Here is a 23255-nt window from a genome sequence, read left to right as displayed (position 1 = left end):
CAATGGCGGCCGGCGGTGCCCCCAGCCCCTCCCCCGCGACCTTTGACCCCCGCAGCTCCGCCCTCAGGGCGGATACATGACCCCCGACCCCCCCAATGACCCCCCCACGTGACCCCCGACCCCCCCAATGAGGACACGTGACCCCCACCGTGAACCCTGACCCCCCAGCAAGGGGCTCTTTTATTGGTCCACGCAGGCCCCGCCCCACCCAAGGCACATTAGGCAAGGCCCCACCCACCCAGGGGGCCAATGGGAGCGGCGGGCGTGAGGTCGCCAGCCAACAGGGAAAGGGGGCGGGGCCAATCGACAGCAGGGGGTGGGGGCGTCGCTCCACAGTCATTGGTCGAGAGGCCACCAACGGGAGGCTGGGGGGCGGTGCCGGCGTCCAATCAGAGGAGAGCCCGGTGGGGCGGGGGGGGCGGTAGCCACCAATGGCGGCGGCCCTGAGCTCAACGGGGAGGGGTCGTGACATCACAGAAGGGCGGGGAGAGCCAGCCAATCAGGGCGGTGGGCAGCAGCTCGCAGCGGCCGTCACTTGTCCAAAATGGCGCCCACCAACCGTCGCTGGGCAACCAATGACAGCGGCCACCCAGCCAAGATGGCCGCCGCTGCCCCATGGGAGGAGACCCCGCCCAATGTAGTGGTTGACTCCGCCCAACGCGGGAGAAGACCCTGCCCAACTTAGCGGTTGACCCCGCCCACCATGGAAGAAGACGCCGCCCAACTTAGCGGTTGACTCCGCCCACCATGGAAGAAGACCCCGCCCAACGTAGCAGTTGACCCCACCCACCATGGAAGAAGACCCCGCCCAACGTAGCGGTTGACCCCACCCACCATGGAAGAAGACCCCTCCCAACGTAGCGGTTGACCCCGCCCAAGCAGAGACTGGTCACACACACACACCCCCCCCGCCCCGAGTTCCGGTGATGGGGGCACGCCCAGGGCCCCGCCCGGCCCCGCCCTCACATCCTGCGGAGCCGCCCCTCCAGCGCCTCCAGCTCCGCCATCACCTCCTTGGGCAGGTCGGCGCCGAAGTTCTCCTCGTAGTAGGCGCGGAGCTGGCGGGCCTCGCGCTCCCAGAAGGCCTTGCAGCAGGGGAAGAGGGCGTGGTAGGCCACGCCCGGCAGCCCCCGCAGGTCGAGGGCGCCGGGGCGGGGCACCAGGCCGACGGGGGTGGGGCGGGCGCTCTCCTCGCCGGCCACGCGCCGCAGACCCAGGCCAGGACGCGGGCGTTGTGCCCGAAGCCCGGCCAGAGGAAGGCGCCGGCGGCGTCGCGCAGGAACCAGTTGACGTGGAAGATGCGGGGAGGCGGGCCCCGCCCCGCTCGCCCAGGGCCAACCAGTGCGCCAGATACTGGCCGGCGTTGTAGCCGAAGAAAGGGCGCATGGCGAAGGGGTCGTGCATCAGCCGCCCGCCTGGGGGGGGAGGGGGCGTCACGGGCGGGGCGGGGGGCGGGGGAGGGTGGTTGTGGGGGAAACTGTGGGTGGTGGGGCAGGGCTGTGGGGCAGGGCTGTGGGGTGTAGTATGGGGGCACCTAAGGGTGGAGGGGTGGGGTTATGGGGCTGGGGGAGGGTGGTTGTGGGGGGAAGCTGGGGGTGGTGGGGCGGGGCTGCGGGGTGGGGCTGTGGTCGGGGGTGTGATCGTGGGGCACCTAAGGGTGGAGGGGTGGGGTTATGGGGCTGGGGGAGGGTGGTTGTGGGGGGAAACTGTGGGTGGTGGGGCAGGGCTGTGGGGCAGGGCTGTGGGGTGTAGTATGGGGGCACCTAAGGGTGGAGGGATGGGGTTATGGGGCTGGGGGAGGGTGGTTGTGGGGGGAAGCTGGGGGTGGTGGGGCGGGGCTGCGGGGTGGGGCTGCGGTCGGGGGTGTGATCGTGGGGCACCTAAGGGTGGAGGGGTGGGGTTATGGGGCTGGGGGAGGGTGGTTGTGGGGGGAAACTGTGGGTGGTGGGGCGGGGCTGCAGGGTGGGGCTGTGGGGCGTGGCCGTGGGCGTGTGGCTCAGGGGCATGGCCATGGGGCATCTGGGGGCGGTGAGACGTGGTTGTGGGGCTGCGGGAGGGGATGGGGAGGGCAACGGGGTGTGGTGGGGCGTGGCAGCGGGGCGCGGCAGGGCGGGGCTGTGGGGCGGGGCCGCTGGTAGCAGGGAGGCCCCTGTGGTGGGGGGGGACGGGACGGACACACGACACACACACAGGACAGGGCACAGCGGGGGCGCGGCCGGGGAGGGGTCGGGCGGGGCCGGGGGGCGTGGCCGGGGCAGGAGGAGGGGGCGTGGCCTACCGGCGTGCTCGGCGGCGGCCGTGGCCTCGCTCCTCATGGCGCTGCCCACGAAGACGCCGTGGCGCCAGTTGAAGGCCTCGTAGACCAACGGCACCCCTGGGGGCGGGGCGGGGCTCAGAGGCCACGCCCGGGCGGGGCCCCGGGGCGGCGGCCGGGCGGGGGCGGGGCCTCACCTTCCGGTCTCCGCCCACCGAAGATGATGGCGTCGATGGGGACGCCCTCGGGGTCCTCCCACGCCGGGTCCATGATGGGGCACTGGGCGGCCGGGGCGCAGAAGCGGGAGTTGGGGTGGGCGCAAGGCCCGGGGTCGCCTGGAGAAGGGCGGTGACGTCACAAGGGAGGGCGCGGCGCCGGCCGACGCCCACCGGGCGGGGCGGGGCTTCCTTACCCGGTTGCCAGGGTTCTCCCCCAGCCAGGAGGTGAGGGTGGTGCCGGGGGGGAGGGGCTCGTCCAGGCCCTCCCAGTAGGCGCCGCCGTCGCTGCGGCGGCCGACGTTGGTGAAGAGGGTGTTGCGCTGGATGGTGGCCATGGCGTTGGGGTTGGTGCGGCGCGACGTCCCCGGGGCCACCCCGAAGAAGCCGCACTCCGGGTTGATGGCGCGAAGGCGGCCTGCGGGAGGGCGGGGCCATCGGGGCACGGACGGCGCGGCCAATGGGAGGCAAGGAGCCAGGGGACGTGGCCATGGAGGGCCACCACGGCCAATGGGAGGCAAGGAGCCAGGGGACGTGGCCACGGAGGGCCACCACGGCCAATGGGAGGCAAGGAGCCAGGGGACGTGGCCACGGAGGGCCACCTCGGCCAATGGGAGGCAAGGAGCTAGGGGACGTGGCCACGGAGGGCCACCACGGCCAATGGGAGGCAAGGAGCCAGGGGACGTGGCCACGGAGGGCCACCTCGGCCAATGGGAGGCAAGGAGCCAGGGGACGTGGCCATGGAGGGCCACCACGGCCAATGGGAGGCAAGGAGCTAGGGGACGTGGCCACGGAGGGCCACCACGGCCAATGGGAGGCAAGGAGCCAGGGGACGTGGCCACGGAGGGCCACCTCGGCCAATGGGAGGCAAGGAGCCAGGGGACATGGCCATGGAGGGCCACCACGGCCAATGGGAGGCAAGGAGCTAGGGGACGTGGCCATGGAGGGCCACCACGGCCAATGGGAGGCAAGGAGCCAGGGGACGTGGCCATGGAGGGCCACCTCGGCCAATGGGAGGCAAGGAGCCAGGGGACGTGGCTATGGAGGTCCACCTCGGCCAATGGGAGGCAAGGAGCCAGGGGACGTGGCCACGGAGGGCCACCTCGGCCAATGGGAGGCAAGGAGCCAGGGGACATGGCCATGGAGGGCCACCTCGGCCAATGGGAGGCAAGGAGCCAGGGGACATGGCCATGGAGGGCCACCTCGGCCAATGGGAGGCAAGGAGCTAGGGGACGTGGCCATGGAGGGCCACCACGGCCAATGGGAGGCAAGGAGCCAGGGGACGTGGCCATGGAGGGCCACCACAGCCTATAGACCCTCAGGGGCGTGGCCACGGAGACCCATGTCAACCAATAGATCCTCAGGGGTGTGGCCTCAAAGACCAACCGCAGCCAATAGACCTTCGTGGGCGTGGCCATTGTTGCCCACCTTGGTCAATTCAAACCAATGGTGTTGGGGGCGTGGCCCCGAAGACCCACCTCAACCAACAGACCCTCAGGGGCGTGGCCACGGAGACCCGGGTCAACCAATAGATCCTCAGGGGCGTGGCCTCAAAGACCCACCTCAACCAACAGACCCTCGCGGGCGTGGCCATGGTTGCCCACCGCAGCCAATCAAACTCAACGGTCTTGGGGGCGTGGCCCCGAAGACCCCCCGCAGCCAACAGGCCCTCGTGGGCGTGGCCACGGTTGCCCACCATGGTCAACTGAACTCAACGGTCTTCGGGGCGTGGCCCTGGAGACCCACCTCAACCAACAGGCCCTCGCGGGCGTGGCCACGGTTGCCCACCGCGACCAGCAGAAGCCAACAAGACGCCGGCGGGCGCGGCCCCCGCCCCCGGCCCCGCCCCCGGCCCCGCCCGTACCGTCGTCGCCGAAGCGCATCCAGGCGATGTCGTCGCCGACGCAGGTGACGCCCCACCCCTCCAGCGCCGACGTCATCATGGCCAGGTTGGTCTTGCCGCAGGCGCTGGGGAAGGCGGCCGCCACGTAGCGCTTGGTGCCCGCCGGGTCCCGCACGCCCAGGATCTGCCCCCGCCATTGGCCGGCGGGCGGGGGGGGAGAGGGGACACGCCCAGGGTGGGGGCGGGGCCCGCGGGTGGACCCGCCCCGGCCCCGCCCCAAGGAGGCGATGAGAAAGTCAGGGAGGGCCCGAAAAGCCCCGGCCCCCCGGGGGGCCCCGAAGTCACCTGGGGAACCCCAAAATCACCCCGGGGGGCCCCAAAATCCTCCCAGGGGGCCCCAAAACCCCCCCACGGATCCCCAAAATCACCCCGGGGGGCCCCAAAATCCTCCCAGGGGGCCCCAAAACCCCCCCACGGATCCCCAAAATCACCCCAGGGGGCCCCAAAATCACCCCACGGATCCCCAAAATCACCCCGGGGACCCCCCAAATCACCCCAGGGATCCCCAAGATCACTTGAGGGACCCCCAAAGCCCCCCCAATAGCCACCTAAACCCCTCAGAGCCCCCCCAGAGCCCCCCAACACCCACCTAAACCCCCCAGAGCCCCCCCAAACCCCCTCAGAGCCCCCCCAGAGCCCCCAACACCCACCTAAACCCCCCAGAGCCCCCCCAAACCCCCTCAGAGCCCCCCCAGAGCCCCCCAACACCCACCTAAACCCCTCAGAGCCCCCCCAGGGCCCCCTCAACACCCACCTAAACCCCCCAGAGCCCCCCAACACCCACCTAAACCCCTCAGAGCCCCCCCAAACCCCCCCCAGAGCCCCCAACACCCACCTAAACCCCATCAGAGCCCCCCCAAACCCCCTCAGAGTCCCCCCAGAGCCCCCCAACACCCACCTAAACCCCTCAGAGCCCCCCCAGAGCCCCCCAACACCCACCTAAACCCCCCAGAGCCCCCTCAACACCCACCTAAACCCCTCAGAGCCCCCCCAAACCCCCTCAGAGTTCCCCCAGAGCCCGCCAACACCCACCTAAACCCCTCAGAGCCCCCCCAAACCCCATCAGAGCCCCCCCAGAGCCCCCTCAACACCCACCTAAACCCCCAGAGCCCCCCCAGAGCCCCCCCAAACCCCATCAGAGCCCCCCCAGAGCCCCCTAACACCCACCTAAACCCCTCAGAGCCCCCCCAGAGCCCCCCAACACCCACCTAAACCCCCCAGAGCCCTCCAACACCCACCTAAACCCCATCAGAGCCCCCCCAAACCCCCCCCAGAGCCCCCCAACACCCACCTAAACCCCATCAGAGCCCCCCCAAACCCCCTCAGAGTCCCCCCAGAGCCCCCCAACACCCACCTAAACCCCTCAGAGCCCCCCCAGAGCCCCCCAACACCCACCTAAACCCCCCAGAGCCCCCTCAACACCCACCTAAACCCCTCAGAGCCCCCCCAAACCCCCTCAGAGTTCCCCCAGAGCCCGCCAACACCCACCTAAACCCCTCAGAGCCCCCCCAAACCCCATCAGAGCCCCCCCAGAGCCCCCTCAACACCCACCTAAACCCCCCAGAGCCCCCCCAGAGCCCCCCCAAACCCCATCAGAGCCCCCCCAGAGCCCCCTAACACCCACCTAAACCCCTCAGAGCCCCCCCAGAGCCCCCCAACACCCACCTAAACCCCCCAGAGCCCTCCAACACCCACCTAAACCCCATCAGAGCCCCCCCAAACCCCCCCAGAGCCCCCCAACACCCACCTAAACCCCTCGGAGCCCCCCCGAGGTCCCTCAAAGCCGCCCTAAAACCCACCTAGAGGCCCCCGCGCGCCCCCCGCGCCCCCCCGCGCCCCCGGCCCACCAGCATGTGCTCGGCCAGCCAGCCCTCGTCGCGGGCCAGGCGCGAGGCGATGCGCAGCGCGAAGCACTTCTTGCCCAGCAGGGAGTTGCCGCCGTAGCCGCTGCCGAAGGAGACGATGCGGCGGCGGGCGGGCTCGTGCGCCACCAGCGTGCGGGCGGGGTCGCAGGGCCAGGGGTGCGGGGCCGGCTCTGGGGGCGGCGCGCAGCGGTCGGGGGGGGCTCGGGGGGGGGCTGGGGGGGGGGTTGGGGGATTGGAGGGGATTTTGGGGCGACTTGGGGGAGCTTGGGGAGATTTGGGGGGGGCTTGGGGGGATTTGGAGACATTTGGGGGGGTTGGAGTGGGGTTGAGGGAGATTTGGGGGAGTTGGAGGGGGCTTACGGGGGACTTGGGGGGGGTTTAGGGGGCACTTGGGGGGGTTGGAGTGGGGTTGAGGGAGATTTGGGGGGGTTTGGGGGAGTTGGAGGGGGCTTAGGGGGGACTTGGGGGCACTTGGGGGGGTTGGAGGGGGGACTTGGGGGGGCTTGGGGCCATTTGGGGGCTCAGTGGGGTCTGGGGGGTCCTGGGGGTACCTGCGCGGGGGAGGGGCTGCCCCACGGAGTGCAGGCAGCGGATGGCGCTGGGGGGGCTCAGTGGGGCTCAGTGGGGCCGGGGGTACCTGCGCGGGGGAGGGGCTGCCCCACGGAGTGCAGGCAGCGGATGGCGCTGGGGGGGCTCAGTGGGGCCGGGGGGTACCTGCGCGGGGGAGGGGCTGCCCCACGGAGTGCAGGCAGCGGATGGCGCTGGGGGGGCTCAGTGGGGCCGGGGGGGTACCTGCGCGGGGGAGGGGCTGCCCCACGGAGTGCAGGCAGCGGATGGCGCTGGGGGGGCTCAGTGGGGCCGGGGGGTACCTGCGCGGGGGAGGGGCTGCCCCACGGAGTGCAGGCAGCGGATGGCGCTGGGGGGGCTCAGTGGGGCCGGGGGGTACCTGCGCGGGGGAGGGGCTGCCCCACGGAGTGCAGGCAGCGGATGGCGCTGGGGGGGCTCAGTGGGGCTCAGTGGGGCCGGGGGGTACCTGCGCGGGGGAGGGGCTGCCCCACGGAGTGCAGGCAGCGGATGGCGCTGGGGGGGCTCAGTGGGGCTCAGTGGGGCCGGGGGGGTACCTGCGCGGGGGAGGGGCTGCCCCACGGAGTGCAGGCAGCGGATGGCGCTGGGGGGGCTCAGTGGGGCCGGGGGGTACCTGCGCGGGGGAGGGGCTGCCCCACGGAGTGCAGGCAGCGGATGAAGTCGTCGCGGGCCAGGGCGGGCAGGGCCGGGGCCCCGACGCGCGTCATGATGCGCATGGAGGCGGCGACGTAGGGCGAGTCGGTGAGCTGCAGCCCCGCCCGCGCCAGCCCCGAGGCGGGGGGGCCCATGCTGAAGGGCACGGCGAAGAGCGTGCGGCCTGGGGGGCGGGGGCGGGGGGGCGGGGGGGGGAGAGAAACGGGGGGGAGAGAAACGGGGGGGGGAGGAGAAACGGGGGGGGGGAGGAGAAACGGGGGGGGGGAGAGAAACGGGGGGGGGGGAGAGAAACGGGGGGGGGGGAGAGAAACGGGGGGGGGAGAGAAACGGGGGGGGGGAAGAAACGGGGGGGGGAAGAAACGGGGGGGGAAGAAACGGGGGGGAAGAAACGGGGGGGGAAGAAACGGGGGGGAAGAAACGGGGGGGGGAAGAAACGGGGGAAATCGGGGAGGGGCGGGGGAATCGGGATGGGGGGAATTGGGGAGGGGGGAGCAAGGGGGGGAAATGGGGGAGAGGAAAGGGAAACCAGCAGAGAATTGGGAAAACGGGGGGGCGCGGGGGGAAAATGAGCAAAATTGAGCAAAATTAAGGGAAACTTGATGAAATTGGGAAAATCATGGGGGAGGCGCGGGGGGGGTGGGGGGGGGAAATGGGGGGGGATTGAACGGGAGGTTGGGGGGAAATGTGGGGAAACCCGGAAGTGGCGGGAAAAAACGCCCGGAAGTGGCGGGAAAACCTCCCCGGAAGTGGCGGGAAAACCTCCCCGGAAGTGGCGGGAAACCGGAAATGGTGGGAAACACGCCCCGGAAGTGGCGGGAAAACCCCCCCGGAAGTGGCGGGAGACCGGAAACGGGGGGGGAAAGACCCGGAAGCGGCGGGAAAACCCCCCCCAGAAGCAGGGGGGAGGCGGAAGCGGGCGGGACACGACCCGGGGGGGGGCGGGGGGCGGGGGGCGCGTCCGCCCGTCCGTCCGCACCCTGCATGCAGCCGGGGAAGCGCTCCTGCACGGCCTGCTCCAGCGCGGCGGGGCTCATCCAGTTGCCCAGCTGGCGGGGGGCGCCCCCGGGCGGCGGGGGGGGGGCGGCGTCGCGCTCCCGCTCCGTCACCAGCACCGTGCGCCCCTCCACCCGCGCCACGTCCCGCGGGTCCGTCAGCGCCAGCCAGCTGGGGGGGGGTGGGGGTGTCAGCCCCGCAGGGACCCCCCCGCAGGGACCCCCCCCGCAGGGACCCCCCCGTCAGCCCCCGCAGGGACCCCCCCAGACACCCACCCCATGCCCAAGGGACACCCCCCCCCACAGGGACCCCTGACCCCAAAGGGACCCCCCCATCACCCAAAGGACCCCCAAAAGGGACCCCCCCCCTCCCCCCCAAGGGACCCCTCCTCACCCAAAAACCCCCCTCTCCCCAAAGGGATCCCTCCTCACCCCAGAGACCTCCCCCTCCCCCCCAAGGGACCCCTCCTCACCCCAGAGACACCCCCTCCCCCCCAAGGGACCCCTCCTCACCCGAGACCCCCCCCTCCCCCCCAAGGGACCCCTCCTCACCCAAGAACCCCCCTCTCCCAAAGGGACCCCTCCTCACCCCAGAGACCAGAGACCCCCCCCTCCCCCCCAAGGACCCCTCCTCACCCATGGACACCCCCCCCCCCAAGGGATGCCCCTCTCCCCCAAGGGAACCCTCCCCTCAAAAGGACCCCCCCCTCCCCCCGAGGGACCCGGGCCCAGACAAACCCCCCCGTAACCCCTCTCGGGGGGGCGGGGGGCTCTGGGGGCGCCCCCCCTCACCAGTTCTCATATTTGGGGAGGGGGTGCAGGATGCCCTCGGCCTGCAGCTGGGCCAGCAGGGCGGCCCCCTCCTCGGGGGAGCCGTCGCAGAGGCGGACGTCGCGGGGGCGGCACAGGCGCACCCCCTCCTCCAGGAAGCTGCGGGCGGGGGGGGGCAGGGCCGCCAGGGCCTCCCCCAACCCCCCCACGGCCTCCCCCAACCCCCCCGAGCTCAGCCCCCGCCGCGGGGGGGCGCGGGGGAGGCGCCTGGGGGGGGGAGGGGGGTCAGGGGGGCCGCCCTCCCCCCACCTTGGGGGTTTGCACAATCCCCCCCCCCCCCAACCTGGACTTTGGCCTGCCCCGGGGCATGCTGGGAGGGGTCCCCTCCCCCCCCCCGTGTCCCCCCTCCCCCCCCGGGGGCAAAGGGCGAGGGGGCCCAAAGGGGCCCCAGGGATCCCCCCCCCCATAAAAGGGAAGCCCCACAGCTGCCCCCCAAGTAGCCCCAGAGCCCCCCCCACGCTGCCCAAACAGCTGCCCCCCAAGTAGCCCCAGAGCCCCCCCCCACGCTGCCCCACAGCTGCCCCCACGTTGCACAAACAAGCTGCCCCCCAAGTAGCCCCAGAGCCCCTCCACGCTGCCCCACAGCTGCCCCCCAAGTAGCCCCAGAGCCCCCCCACGCTGCCCCACAGCTACCCCCCAAGTAGCCCCACAGCTGCCCCACATTGCACAAACAGCTGCCCCCAAGTAGCCCCAGAGCCCCCCATGTTGCCCCACAGCTGTCCCCAGGTAGCCCCACGTTGCCCCACAGCTGCCCCCCACGTTGCCCCAGAGCCTCCTACGCTGCACAAACAGCTGCCCCCCAAGTAGCCCCAGAGTCCCCCCATGATGCCCACAGCTGTCCCCCAGGTAGCCCCACGTTGCCCCAGAGCCCCCCCACGTTGCCCCCCAGGTAGCCCCAGAGCCCCCCACGTAGCCCCACAGCTGCCCCCCGAGTAGCCCCAGAGCCCCCCACGTTGCCCCACAGCTGCCCCCCAGGTAGCCCCAGAGCCCCCCCACGTTGCCCCACAGCTGCCCCCAGGTAGCCCCAGAGCCCCCAACGTTGCCCCACAGCTGCCCCCCAGGTAGCCCCAGAGCCCCCCAACGTTGCCCCACAAGTAGCCCACTAAGTAGCCCCAGATCCCCCCCCAAGTAGCCTCAGGTTGCCCCACAGCTGGCCCCAAGTTGACCAACAGCTACCCCCAAGTAGCCCAGAGCCCCCCCACGCTGCCCCACAACTGCCCCGAGTAGCCCCACAGCTGTTCCCCACGTTGCCCCACAAGTAGCCCCCTAAGTAGCCCCAGATCCCCCCCCAAGTAGCCTCAGGTTACCCCACAGCTGCCCCCAAGTAGCCCAACCCCCCAAGTTGCCCAACAGCTGTCCCCAAGTAGCCCCAGAGCCCCCCCACGTTGCCCCACAGCCCCCCAAAAACTAACACCTGCTTCCTGGATGCCCCACAGCCCTCCAGATGCCCCCCAAATCCAACCCCAGCCCCCCCCTTAGATACGCCACAGCCTCCCAACTCCCCTAGGCTGCCCCATAGTCCCCACAAAGCAGCCCCACAGCCCCCCCAACCCCCCCAGAGCCAATCCCAGCCCCCCAGGCTGCCCCCCCCAAAGCAGCCCCCCGGCCCCCCCCCCCAAAGCAGCCCCACTCACCCCCCCAGCCTCCCGAGGACCTTCAGCATCCCTGCCACCGCCGCCGCTCTCCTCCGCCTCGGGGTCCCCCCCCCGCTTTATGGGGACACCCCCTCATAGACCCCCCCCCCGAAAGTGGGGGGGGCAAAGAGGCCGGGACCCCCCCTTTGGCTTCGGGGAGGGGGCGGGGTTTGGGGGGAGGCCGCCCCCCCGGATGATGTAACACCCCCGTGGCCTTGCCCCACGGCCACGCCCCTTTGTTTGTGTAGGGTCGCCTGGGCAAAGAAAAGGGGGGGGGGGAAACACCCAAAAAGAAATGAGAGAGGGGGGTCCCCAGGTGCCCCCCACAGGGATTTAGGGGGTCCCATGGGGCGTGGGACCCCCCCACCCTAATAATTAAGGGGGGGTCTCTGAGGTCCAGGACCCCCCCCAACGCTTAGGGGTACCCTTGGTTTATGGCACCCCCCACCCTAATAATTAGGGGGGGGCCATGAGGTCTAAGGCCCCCCCTAAAGTGCTTCGGGGGGGTCCCTGTAGCATACAAGACCCCAACCCATAATTAAAGGCGCTCCCTGAGCTCTGGGGCTGCCACGCTGCCCTAAGGGAGTCCCCATAGCATGTGGGACGCCCCCCATCGGTAATACGGGGGGTCCCTACGGTCTAAGAGCCCCCGAAAGTGCTTGGGGGGGGTCTCTACGCCACGAAGACCCCCCCCCGCTAGTAATTAAGGGGGCCCCCGAGGTCTAGAACCCCCCCTAAGTGGTCTGGGGGGGGTCCCCCGGGCACCCAGGACCCCTCCGAGTGCTTTGGGGGTGTCCCCTGGGTATCTAGCCCCCCCCCAAGTATCAGGGGGGATCCCCAAGGCTTAGGGCCCCCCTGAGGGTTAAGGGGGGGTCCCCATGACGTATGGACCCCCCCCCCAAATACTAACGGGGGGTCCCGGGGGGCTTCCCCCCCACCAACACCCTGAAGTAAAGCCTGCCATCCCCACCAACCCCCCAAAAAAAACCCCAGCCCCCCCAAAAAGAAGGAAAAAAAAACCGTTTTCAGGCGGTTTTACCTCATCCCGCCGCCCCCCGGCTTCGCAGCTGCCCGGCCCCGGCCGCCATCCTCCTCCTCACAGCGAGGGTGGGGAGCCTCCCCCCGCCAAACGCGGGGCTCGCGGGCCCGGAGAGGGACCCGAAGGGCTTCCCCCGGCGGGTTAATTAAGGCGGGGATGTTAATTAACTCAAGAGCATTAATTAGGAACGTTAAATCGCGGCCCCGGGCCTCCCGCCGCGGCGCTGTAATGGCGGCTCCCCCAAGCGCTAGGAAATGGCGGGAAGGCGGCGCGCATGCGCAGTGGGGGAGAAAGGGTCGGTGGCGCCTGCGCGGTGGCTGCGGAGGCGCCTGCGCGGTGGCTGCGCCGGCCCCTGCGCGCATGCGCAGTAGGCAGGAGTGAGGGCAAGGCGGCGGGGCGGAAGGGCGGGCAGGAGCCGGGCATGCGCAGAAGGCGGAAGCGAAGGCAGAGCGGCGGCCGGGCGGCGCTGGCAAGGTCCGCGCATGCGCGCTGGCGGGGCGCGGCGAATATTAATGAGCGGGTATGACTATTAATCGCCGCGCGCCCCAGTCAGCGGCCATTGGCGCGAGGCGGCGAATATGAATGAGCAGGGGGATAAGGGGGGTGAATGAGCGCCGGCGCCCCTTCGCGAGCGCCGCTATTAGCTATTAATGACCATTAGTGGCCGTTAGCGGCGCTAATTCCGTCCTAATTAGTATTCATTAAGCTCAATTAGCATATTGGTCACGTGCCGTTGGTGTTAATGAGCCCCGGGTGGGTGTGTCCGAGCGCTAACGGCCGCTATTAAGTCTCAAGGGAGACTAATTAGTCCTTAATTAACTGAATTTATTGATTTTAATTAATTACGTTCCCATTTTGCTCATTTGGGGGGGTTTCGCTCAATTATTTGGGGCCTTCGGGCACTTTTGCCCCTTTTTTGGGGCGATTTGGGGCATTATCGGGGTTATTAACAACAATTAATTTCGGCGCCTGCGCGTATTTTCCCCAATTTTCCCAATTTCGAGAGGTTTGGACCCATTTCGGGGGCAAAAAAAAGGGGCGTTTGGGGCCCTTCTCGCCCCTCCCCGAGGCTTTTCCCCGAGAAACCCTTGATTTGCCCAAACTTTGGGGGAATTGGGGCAAAACCGCCCAAATTCGGGGGAAACGAAGGAAATTTGGGGGAAATAGGGTTTTGAAAAGTGAGATTAGGGAAAAATCAGGAAATTTGGGGAGAATTAGGGGAAATTGGGGGGGAATTCGGGCAAATTTGGGGAAAATCAGAACAGTTGGGGAAAATATTGCAGGAAATCAGGGGAAATTGGGGAAATTGTGAGGAAATAAAGGGAAAAATTGGGGAGATTGGGGAAAACTGGGGAAAATCAGGGGAATTTGGGGAAATTGGGGGGAAATAAGGAAAAAACAGGGGAAACGGGGCAGAAATTGGGGAAATAAAATGGAATTTGGGGAAATTAAGGCTAAACTGAGGGAAATATTGGGGGAAATTGGGAAATTAGGGAAAATCAGGGGAAATTGAGAAAATTAACATGAAATAAGAAAACCCGGGAAAAATTAAGCAGAAATTTGGGGGAATTACTTGGAATTGGGGGAAATTAAAGATGGATTTGGGGAAATGAGGGGAAATTGGGGAAAATTAGGGGGAATTGGGGGAAACTGGGGGGAAACGAGTCACTTCAGGGGAATTCTGGGAAATTTTGGGAGATTTTGGGAAGTGTAGGGGAAATGGGGGGAATTGGGGTAAATTTGGGGAGATTAGGGAGAATTCAGGGAGAATAAGGTGAAATTTGGGTGAAAAAAGGGCAGTTTGGGGACACTGGGGGAGATCTGGGGGAAATCAGGGGACACCGGGGGAAACTAAGAAAAGTTGGGGGGGAATTAGGGGAAATTGAGGGAAAATCGGCAAAAATTAGTAAAATTTGGGGAAATTGAGGGGAAAACCAGAGGGTATTTGGGAGGAATCAGGAATATTTTGGGGAAATTGGGGAAAAATCTGGAATGTTGGGGGAAATTACGGGAAATGCGGGGGAAACTGTGGGAAAATGAGTAAAAATCAGCAGATTTGGGGAAAATCAGGGAAAAATTTGGGGAAAATTCAGGAAAAAGAAGAAAAAAGAAGAAAATTATGGGGGAAATCAGGAAAACTGGGGGAAATGAGGGGAAATGGCGGGGGGAAACTGAGGATGTTTGGGGCAAACCTGACGATATTCGGGAAAGTTGGGGGTAAACAGAGCAAATTTGGAGGAAATCAGGAAAATATGGGGGAGAATGAGGAAAATTTGGGGTAAATTAGGGGAATAAGGGGGAAAATGGGGGGATTAAAGGGAAAATCAACAAAATAGGGGGAAATTCAGGGGAAATTTGGGGGAATTTGCGGAAATAATGGGAAGTCGAAGGAAAATCAGGAAAATTGGGGGAAATTAGGGGAAATGGGGAGAAACTGGGGAAGTTTGGGGCAAACCAGAGGGAATCTGGGAAATTTTGGGGAAATCAGGAAAATTTGCTTGTGGATGAGGGAAATTTGGGGGAAATTTGGGGGAATTAAGGGTAAAATATTTGGGGAAATTAGGGGAAATGGGGGGGAACCAAGGAAATTTGGGGGAAATCAGGAAAATTTGGGGGGAAATTAGGGAAATTTGGGGAATTTTGGGGAAAATTAGGGGAATGAGGGGGAAATTATGATAAACTTGGGGAAATCAGGAAACTTTTTGTGAGACTGAGGAAAGATTGGGGAAATTTGGGGGAAATTATGGGAATAAGGGGGAAATCGGGGGGGAATGACGGGTAAAATAAGCAAAATTGGGGAAATGAGTGAAAATTTGGGGAAAATGAGGGAAAATCTGGGGAAATGAGCAAAATTTGGGGGGATTAGGGAGAAAATTATGGGAAATTGAGGGAAAATCAGAAAGTTTTGGGAAAACTGGGGAAATGGGGGACAAACTGAGGAAATTTGGGGCAAACTGGGGGAAACTTGAGAAATTTGGGGAAATCGGCAAAATTCGGGGGAAATTGAGAAAATTTGGGGGGAAATGGGGAAAATGTGGGGCAGTCCAGCCTCGCGCGTCCCCTATAGGGGGGATCCATGGGGTGCCCTATGGGTGGGGGATGGGCCCCCTGGGCTGTTCTCAGGGGGGTTATGGGGTGCGGGGGGGGGATCTATAGGGCCAGCCCCATATATGGCCATGGGGCGAGGGCGCCCCCCCAATGACGTCACGAGCCAATCAGGTGTCGGGGGAGGGGGGTGGGGGGAGGGTTCCAAAGTATCCCATTAAGGGGGGGTGGGGGGGCCCCACCTGTCCTTTGTCCTGCCCCTCCCCCCACCCGGGGGACTCGGGTGTCCTTGTGCCTCGTCCATCCCATAATAACCCCAGGGGGGTCTCTGTGGGGCTGGGGGACCTCTATGGGGCTGGGGTGTCTGTATGGGGCTGGGGGTGTCTGTATGGGGCTGGGGGAGCTCTATGGGGCTGGGGGTGTCTGTATGGGGCTGGGGTGTCTCTGTGGGGCTAGGGGAGTCTCTGTGGGGCTGGGGGACCTCTATGGGGCTGGGGGTGTCTGTATGGGGCTGGGGGGGCTCTATGGGGCTGGGGGTGTCTGTATGGGGCTGGGAGGGCTCTATGGGGCTGGGCATGTCTGTATGGGGCTGGGGGGGCTCTATGGGGCTGGGGGTGTCTGTATGGGGCTGGGGGGGCTCTATGGGGCTGGGGGGGCTCTATGGGGCCCTCCCCCACCGGCCCATTGGGCAGCCTCTTCCCTCCTCCCCCCCTCCCCAGGAGACCCTCAGCAAGCTGCCGGCCCCCGCCCCAGCCCCCCCCAGCCCCGCTTCCCCGCGGCCCCGCCCCAGCCAGCGGAAGGAGAAAGGGGCGGGGACTGGGGTGGGGGTGGGGCTGTCACCAACCCCGCCCGCCTCCGGCTTCACCCCCCCCAGCATTGGGTGGGGTTGGGTGGGGTGTGGTTGGGTGTGGTTGGGTGGGGTTGGGTGGGGTTGGGTGGGGTTGGGTGGGGTGGGTGGGGTGGGTGGGGTGTGGTTGGGTGGGGTGGGTTGGGTGGGGTTGGGTGGGTGTGGGTTGGGTGGGGTTGGGTGGGTTGGGTTGGGTGGGGTTGGGTGGGGTGGGGTGTGGTTGGGTGGGTTGGGTGGGGTGGGGTCACCAAGACCCTGCGTTGGGTGGGGGTGACCCCTCCCCCACCCCCCCAGAAATAAACCACGACCCCCAAGAAAACCTTGGTCATGGAAAGGGGTTTAAATGAGCGGCCAAAGTTGGGGGGCTGGGGGGCGGGGCTATGGGGCGGGGCGGGGGCGGGGCGAGGGAGGGCGTGGCCGCAGGGAGTTCTCAGGGGTGGGGGTGGGGGACGGGACGTGGCTCCGGGGCTGCGTTAGGTCGAGTCGACGTCGGGGTCTGGAAGCAAAAGAGAAGGGGGTTGGGGGGGGGCTGGGGGCGCCCCTCCCCCACCCCAAAGGGACCCCCCGGGGCCGCCCCTCCCCCCCCCCGTGGGAACTCACCCCGTCCCGCGGCCGGGACCACCCGCGTGCGGAAGGTGACGAAGGCGTCGAAGGCGAAGAGGAAGGAGAGGAGGAGGCTGAAGGTCTGGGGAGGAAGGAAAGGGGGAGGGGCGTGGTCAGGCGGGGGGCGGGGCGTGCGGGGGGGTGGGGGAGGGGTCGGTGGGGGGAGGGGGGGACACACACTCACAAAGGTGGTGGCGGCCAAAGCGTCCCGGGAGGCGGCCAAGGCCACCAGGGCGGCCACGAGGAAGATGATGGTCCCGCTGACGGCCCGGAGGAGGTCCTGGGGGGCGGGGGGGGTCAGAGGGGGCGGGGGGCGTGAGAGGGGGCGGGGGGGGTCAGAGGGGGCGGGGGGGGTCAGAGGGGGCGGGGGGCGTGAGAGGGGGCGGGGGGGTCAGAGGGGGGCGGGGGGGCGTGAGAGGGGGTGGGGGGGGTCAGAGGGGGCGGGGGGCGTGAGAGGGGGCGGGGGGGGATGCGATGGGGGACCCCTTAGGGGGATCCTGGAGGGGCTGGGGGGGGGCATTGGGGGGGTGGGGGTGGGGGACACGAGGGGGGACCCCGGGGGGGACATTGGGGGGACACAAGGCGGTCGCCAGGGGGAGACATTGGGACACTGGGGGGACACGGGGGGGGGGACATGAGGGGGGGGCCCCATGAAGGGCCGGAGGGGCCATTGGGGGGCCGGGGGGGCAGTGGGGGGCCCGTGGGGCCACGTACCAGGCAGGGCCCGTAGCCGTGGGGCAGGCGGGGGGGGGTCCCGCAGCAGCCGCCCCCCGAGAGCGGCCGCCCCCGCCAGGGTCTGCAGCAGCGCCGGGGCCAGCGTGGGGGGCGCGGGGGGGGGCCAGGAGCCCCACAACTGCCCCACACAGCACCTGGGGAGCAGGGGGGGCACTTGGGGGGCACGGGGGGGGGCCAGGAGCCCCACAACTGCCCCACACAAGCGCCTGGGGAGCAGGGGGGGCACTTGGGGGGCGCGGGGGGGGCAGGAGCCCCACAACTGCCCCACACAGCGCTTGGGGGGCGCGGGGGGGATATGTGGGCTACAGCAGCCCCACGGGGACCTATGGCACCCCCAGAGCCCCCCCAGTGCCCCATAGCGACCCACAGGAGCCCTGGAGCCCCCCAGTTCTCCCCCACAACCCCCAGTTGCCCCCAGTCCCCCCACATCTCCCCAGTTGCCCCCCAGCCCCCAGCCGCCCCCCCCCAGGCCCCCAGTTCCACCCCCAGCTCCCAGTTCCCCCCCAGCCGCCCCCCCAGGCCCCCAGGTGCCCCCCCAGCTCCCAGTTCCCCCCCAGCCGTCCCCCCAGCCCCCAGTTCCCCCCCCAGCCCCCCAGTTGCCCCCCAGTTCCCCCCCCAGCCCCCGGTTGCCCCCCAGTTCCCCCCGTACCAGCTGGGCCGCCAGCAGCAGCCCCCCCGGGGTGCGCAGGACCCCCAGGTCGAAGGCCCCGAGCGGCTCCTGCTGCCCCATAGCGGGGGATGGGGGGGGCACCCGAGGGACCCCCGTGACAGGCGGCACCGGGACGGGGACAAAGGGGCCTTGTGCAGGGGGGAGGGGCTGGGATTGACTGGGACTTACTGGGGGGGCACTGGGGGGGACTGGGAGCAGCTGGGGGGGCACTGGGAGGGACTGGGAGCAGCTGGGGGGGCACTAGGAACACCTGGGGGCACTGGGAGCAGCTGGGGGGCACTGGGAACACCTGGGGGCACTGGGAGCAGCTAGGGGGGCACTGGGAGGGACTGGGAGCAGCTGGAGGGGCACTGGGAGGGACTGGGAGCAGCTTGGGGGGGCACTGGGAGGGACTGGGAGCAGCTGGGGGGGGGGCACTGGGAGGGACTGGGAGCAGCTGGGGGGGCACTGGGAGGGACTGGGAGCAGCTGGGGGGGGCACTGGGAGGGACTGGGACCCCCCCCGCTGTGCCCCAAACTGCCCCTACCCATCCTGGAGGACCTTCTTGGAGGACCGAGAAACGCCCCGCCCCCACCCTGTGCCCCCCCGACTCTGCTGTGACCCCAAATGACCCGTCTGTGACCCCCAACCCCACCGACACCCTATGTGACACCCCCGACCCCCCTGAACCCCCCACAACCCCGCCATGAGCCCATGTGACCCCTTTGTGACCCCCAACAAGCCCCCATGACCCCCCATAACCCCCGTGACCCCCCATAGGCGCTCTGTGACCCCCCCCATAACCCCCCATAGGCGCTCTGTGACCCCCCATAACCCCCCTTAGCCCCGCTGTGACCCCCCCATAACCCCGCCTGTGGCCCCCCATAACCCCGCTGTGACCCCCCCATAACCCCCCTGTGACCCCCCATAGCCCTGCTGTGACCCCCCCCATAGCCCCCTATAACCCCTCACAACCTTGCCGTGACCCCCCACAACCCCACCCACGACCCCCTAGAACCCCGTGACCCCTGTGACCCCACGTGACCCCCCATAACCCCACGTGACCCCTATGACCCCCCATAACCTGTGACCCCTGTGACCCCCCTAACCCCACGTGACACCCATAACCCGTGACCCCTGTGACCCCCCATAACCCCCGTGACCCCCCCATAACCCCCCTAACCCCACGTGACCCCCATAATCCCACAGGACCCCCATAACCCGGGACCCCTGTGACCCCCCGTGACCCCCCATAACCCCCGTGACCCCCCTAACCCCACATGACCCCCATAATCCCACGTGACCCCCATAACCCGGGACCCCTGTGACCCCCCATAACCCCTGTGACCCCCCGTGACCCCCCGATCTCACGGACAGACACACTTTGTCCCCCCGGGGCCACTTTATTACCCCCCCCGGCCCCTCCCCCCGCCCCGCCCCTCCCCCCCCCGGCGACGTCCGGCCCCGCCCGGCCCCTCCGGCGGCGCCACCTGCAACGATAAACACACTCAAAGGCTGGGGGGGGAGGGGGAGGGGGGGGAGGGGGGGATGCGGGGGGAGGGGACGCGGGGGGGAGGGGCCCCGCGGGGCGGCCGCCCCTCCCCCCCCCCGCGGCGGCGTCCGGCGGCGGCGTTTCGGGGGGGGCCCCCCCTAATACGGGGAGTACCATGAGGTGGCTCTTGCGCGGCCCCTGCGGGGGGGGAGGGCGTGAGGGGGGAGGGGCCGGCCCGGGACCCCCGCCCAGACCCCGACACCCCTCACAGCCCCTCCCGGAGCCCCCCAGGACCCCTCACAGCCCACCCCACAGACCCCGACCACGTCCCCGAGCCCCCCACGACCCCTCACAGCCCACCCCACAGACCCCGACCACGTCCCCGAGCCCCCCACGACCCCTCACAGCCCACCCCACAGACCCCAACCACGTCCCCGAGCCCCCCAGGACCCCTCACAGCCCACCCCACAGACCCCGACCACGTCCCGGAGACCCCCAGGACCCCTCACAGCCCACCCCACAGACCCCGACCACGTCCCGGAGACCCCCAGGACCCCTCACAGCCCACCCCACAGACCCCAACCACGTCCCGGAGACCCCCAGGACCCCTCACAGCCCACCCCACAGACCCCAACCACGTCCCAGAGCCCCCCAGGACCCCTCACAGCCCACCCCACAGACCCCAACCCACGTCCCGGAGCCCCCCAGGACCCCTCACAGCCCACCCCACAGACCCCGACCACGTCCCGGAGACCCCCACGACCCCTCACAGCCCACCCCACAGACCCCGACCACGTCCCGGAGACCCCCAGGACCCCTCACAGCCCACCCCACAGACCCCGACCACGTCCCGGAGCCCCCCAGGACCCCTCACAGCCCACCCCACAGACCCCGACCACGTCCCGGAGCCCCCCAGGACCCCTCACAGCCCACCCCACATCCCCAACCACGTCCCGGGGACCCCCACGACCCCTCACAGCCCACCCACAGACCCCAACCACGTCCCAGAGCCCCCCAGGACCCTTCACAACCCACCCCACAGACCCCAACCACGTCCCGGAGACCCCCACGACCCCTCACAGCCCACCCCACAGTCCCCGACCACGTCCCGGAGACCCCCAGGACCCCTCACAGCCCACCCCACAGACCACAACCACGTCCCAGAGCCCCCCAGGACCCTTCACAACCCACCCCACAGACCCCAACCACGTCCCCGAGCCCCCCACGACCCCTCACAGCCCACCCCACAGACCCCGACCATGTCCCGGAGCCCCCCAGGACCCCTCACAGCCCACCCCACAGACCCCAACCACGTCCCCGAGCCCCCAGGACCCCTCACAGCCCACCCCACAGACCCCGACCACGTCCCGGAGACCCCCACGACCCCTCACAGCCCACCCCACAGACCCCAACCACGTCCCAGAGCCCCCACGACCCCTCACAGCCCACCCCACAGACCCCAACCACGTCCCGGAGCCCCCAGGACCCCTCACAGCCCACCCCACAGACCCCGACCACATCCCGGAGCCCCCCAGGACCCCTCACAGCCCACCCCAGAGACCCCGACCACGTCCCAGAGACCCCCTGGACCCCTCACAGCCCACCCCGGAGGGCCCCAACACCCCTCAAACCCCCCGGGAGGAGCCCCAGCCGCCCCCAGAGCGCCCCCAGCCCCCCGCCCACCTGTAGGCCCGCCCGCGCGGGCGGCTGTAGCCGCTGTAGAAGCGGGCGCGGGTCGCGCTGTAGCCGCCGCCGCGGCCCCGGTACCGGGCCCGGGGGAAGCCCCGGTCCGTCGTGCTGATGCCGGGTCGGTTGGTGCGTTTGGGGATGACCTGGGGGAGGGGGGGGGGGGGTGTGAGGGGCGGGTGGGGGGCGCCGCGACCCCCGCCCCACCCTCACCCTGCGCCCACCCACCTTGATCTGCCGCCCACGGAAGAGGGACTCGTCAAGCGCCATCGACGTCCGCACCGACTCCTTGTCGGAGAACTCGATGTAGGCGAAGCTAAAGGGGGATCGCAGGAGGGTGGTTGGGGGGCTCCGGGGGTCCCCCGCGCCCCCCACCCCGCCGCGTCCCCCCCAGCCCCCTCTCACCCCTTGGGGTGGCCGCTGTACTTGTCGCACAGGATGGTGACGCGGTTGACGGAGCCGCAGCCGTGGAAATGGGCCTCCAGCTCCTCCGCCGTCGCCCCATAGTCCACCTGCAGCCGTGGGGAGGGGGGGCGGGGGTGAGCACCGGGGGCTGGGGGGGGGCGCGACCCCCCCAAACCCCCCCCAAACTCACGTTGCCCACGTAGATGGAGCGAGCGTCCGCCTCCATCTTCTCCTCCAAGGACATGATGACCGGGCCGGCTGCGGGAGGGGAGGGGTCGGGGGGCTCAATGGGGGGCTGGGGGGGGTCCCCGCGGCCCTCCCGCCCCCCCCCAGCCCCGCCGGGGGTCTCACCGTTGCCCGGGGGGGGGCTCATGTTCATTTGTTTCTCCACTTCGTTCTGGAGCTCTTTGAGCTTTTCCGCCTCTTCCTCCATCTCCCGCACCCGGGCCTTGATGGCCTCCAGCTCCTGGGGGGGGCGCAGGGGGAGGGGGTCAAAGGGCGGCACCCCCTCCCCACACCCCCCTCCCCACACCCCGGACCCCACCCCGGGACCCCAAAGAGCCCCCCCTGCCCCATGTGACCCTGGAGCCGCTCAGGCAACCCTGAACCCCCCCCCCCCTCCAAGTCACCTGGGACACCCCCATGGGACCCCCAACCCTGTCACGTGACCCCCAAGACACCCCCCCCCCCGTCACCCCCGAGACCCCCCAGCGTGTCCCAGGACCCCCCCATGGGACCCCAAAGACCCCCCCCGTGTGAGCCTGGGGTCAGTCACGTGACACCGGACCCCCCTATGGGACCCCAAGGACCCCCCCCGGGACCCAGGACCCCCCTATGGGACCCCAAACACCCCCCACCCTCAGCCCCCCAACCACCACGTGACCCAAGCCCCCTCCCCCCAGCGCCCTCCCACGTGATCCAGCACCCCCCTATGGGACCCCAAACACCCCCCACCCTCAGCCTCCCCAAACACCACGTGACCCAAGCCCCCTCCCCGGCCCCCCACGTGACCCGGAACCCCCTCCCCACCCCCCACGTGACCCAGGACCCCCAACCCCGCCACGTGACCCGGGCACCCCTCCCCCTCAGCTCTTCCCCCACGTGCCCCAGGACCCTCGCCCCCCCCCGCCCCAACTCACCGGGTCCTCGATGGCGGAGTCCCCCGGGTCCCCCTCCCCCAGCCCCGCCTCCTCCTCCAACTCCTCGGCGGCTTCGTGCGGCGGGTGCGGGGCGGCGGCGGCGGCTCCGGCGGTTCCCCCGGGCCCGGCTCCCCCCGCGCCCCCCGCGCCGCCCCCTCCCCCCGCGCCCCCCTCCCTGCCCCCCCCCGCGCCCCCTCCCCCCGCCGCTCCGCGCCCGCCCCTCCCCCCGCGGGGCTCGCCGGGCCCCGCCGCCTCCTCCTGCCCCGCCGCCGCCCCCACGCCGTTGCCGTAGGCCGGGCCCGCCTCGCCGCCCCCCGCCGCGCCCCCCGGCCCGGCCCCGGCCCCGGCCCCGGCGCCGCCGCCCGCCGCCGCCGCCGCCGCCGCCTCGGCCCCGCGCGGCCCCGCACCGCCGCCCCGCAGCGCCGCCATGGCCGCCGCCGCCGCCGCCGCCGCGCCCCCAACGCGCATGCGCGGCTCGCCGGGGGCGGGGCGCGGGGCGCCCGGCGGCCAATGGCGGCGCCGGGAGCGGGGCGCGGGGCGGGAGCCGAGGGGCGGCGGCCAATGGCGAGGGGGGAGCCGAGGGGCGGCGGCCAATGGCGGGGCGCCGGAGCCGCGGGCGGCGGCCAATGGCGGCGCGCGGGGGCGGGGCCCCGGCTTAAAGGCGACCGCGCTTCCCCAACCC

The 23255-nt window shown here is 69.4% G+C and overlaps 3 protein-coding genes across 3 annotated transcripts in view; 1 reads left to right on the top strand and 2 right to left on the bottom strand.

Annotated features, from left to right (window-relative positions):
- The window catches only part of OXA1L (OXA1L mitochondrial inner membrane protein), a 257560-nt gene that overhangs the window by 193574 nt on the left and 40731 nt on the right, over positions 1–23255 (top strand). The window lies entirely within an intron of this gene.
- Positions 151–12193, bottom strand: LOC135318358 (phosphoenolpyruvate carboxykinase [GTP], mitochondrial-like). Its single transcript, XM_064475567.1, is given in 14 exon segments — positions 151–1204; positions 1207–1308; positions 1311–1415; positions 2279–2374; positions 2452–2589; positions 2667–2685; positions 2688–2887; positions 4334–4496; positions 6220–6407; positions 7436–7639; positions 8453–8640; positions 9261–9506; positions 10934–11187; positions 11973–12193. Coding segments are annotated over 13 exon segments (1920 nt in total). The 5' UTR covers positions 10963–11187; positions 11973–12193; the 3' UTR covers positions 151–962.
- PABPN1 (poly(A) binding protein nuclear 1) lies at positions 19299–23017 on the bottom strand. Its single transcript, XM_064475497.1, has 7 exons — positions 22574–23017; positions 21786–21900; positions 21625–21692; positions 21435–21541; positions 21258–21345; positions 21027–21175; positions 19299–19541 (listed from the first exon to the last, which is right to left on the bottom strand). The coding sequence occupies exons 1-7, from the start codon at positions 23000–23002 to the stop codon at positions 19502–19504; spliced, it is 996 nt and encodes a 331-aa protein (XP_064331567.1). The 5' UTR covers positions 23003–23017; the 3' UTR covers positions 19299–19501.

Source organism: Phalacrocorax carbo, chromosome 29 (assembly GCF_963921805.1).
Source record: "Phalacrocorax carbo chromosome 29, bPhaCar2.1, whole genome shotgun sequence".
Lineage (NCBI taxonomy): Eukaryota > Metazoa > Chordata > Aves > Suliformes > Phalacrocoracidae > Phalacrocorax > Phalacrocorax carbo.
This window is presented reverse-complemented; position numbering and strand designations above follow the sequence as displayed.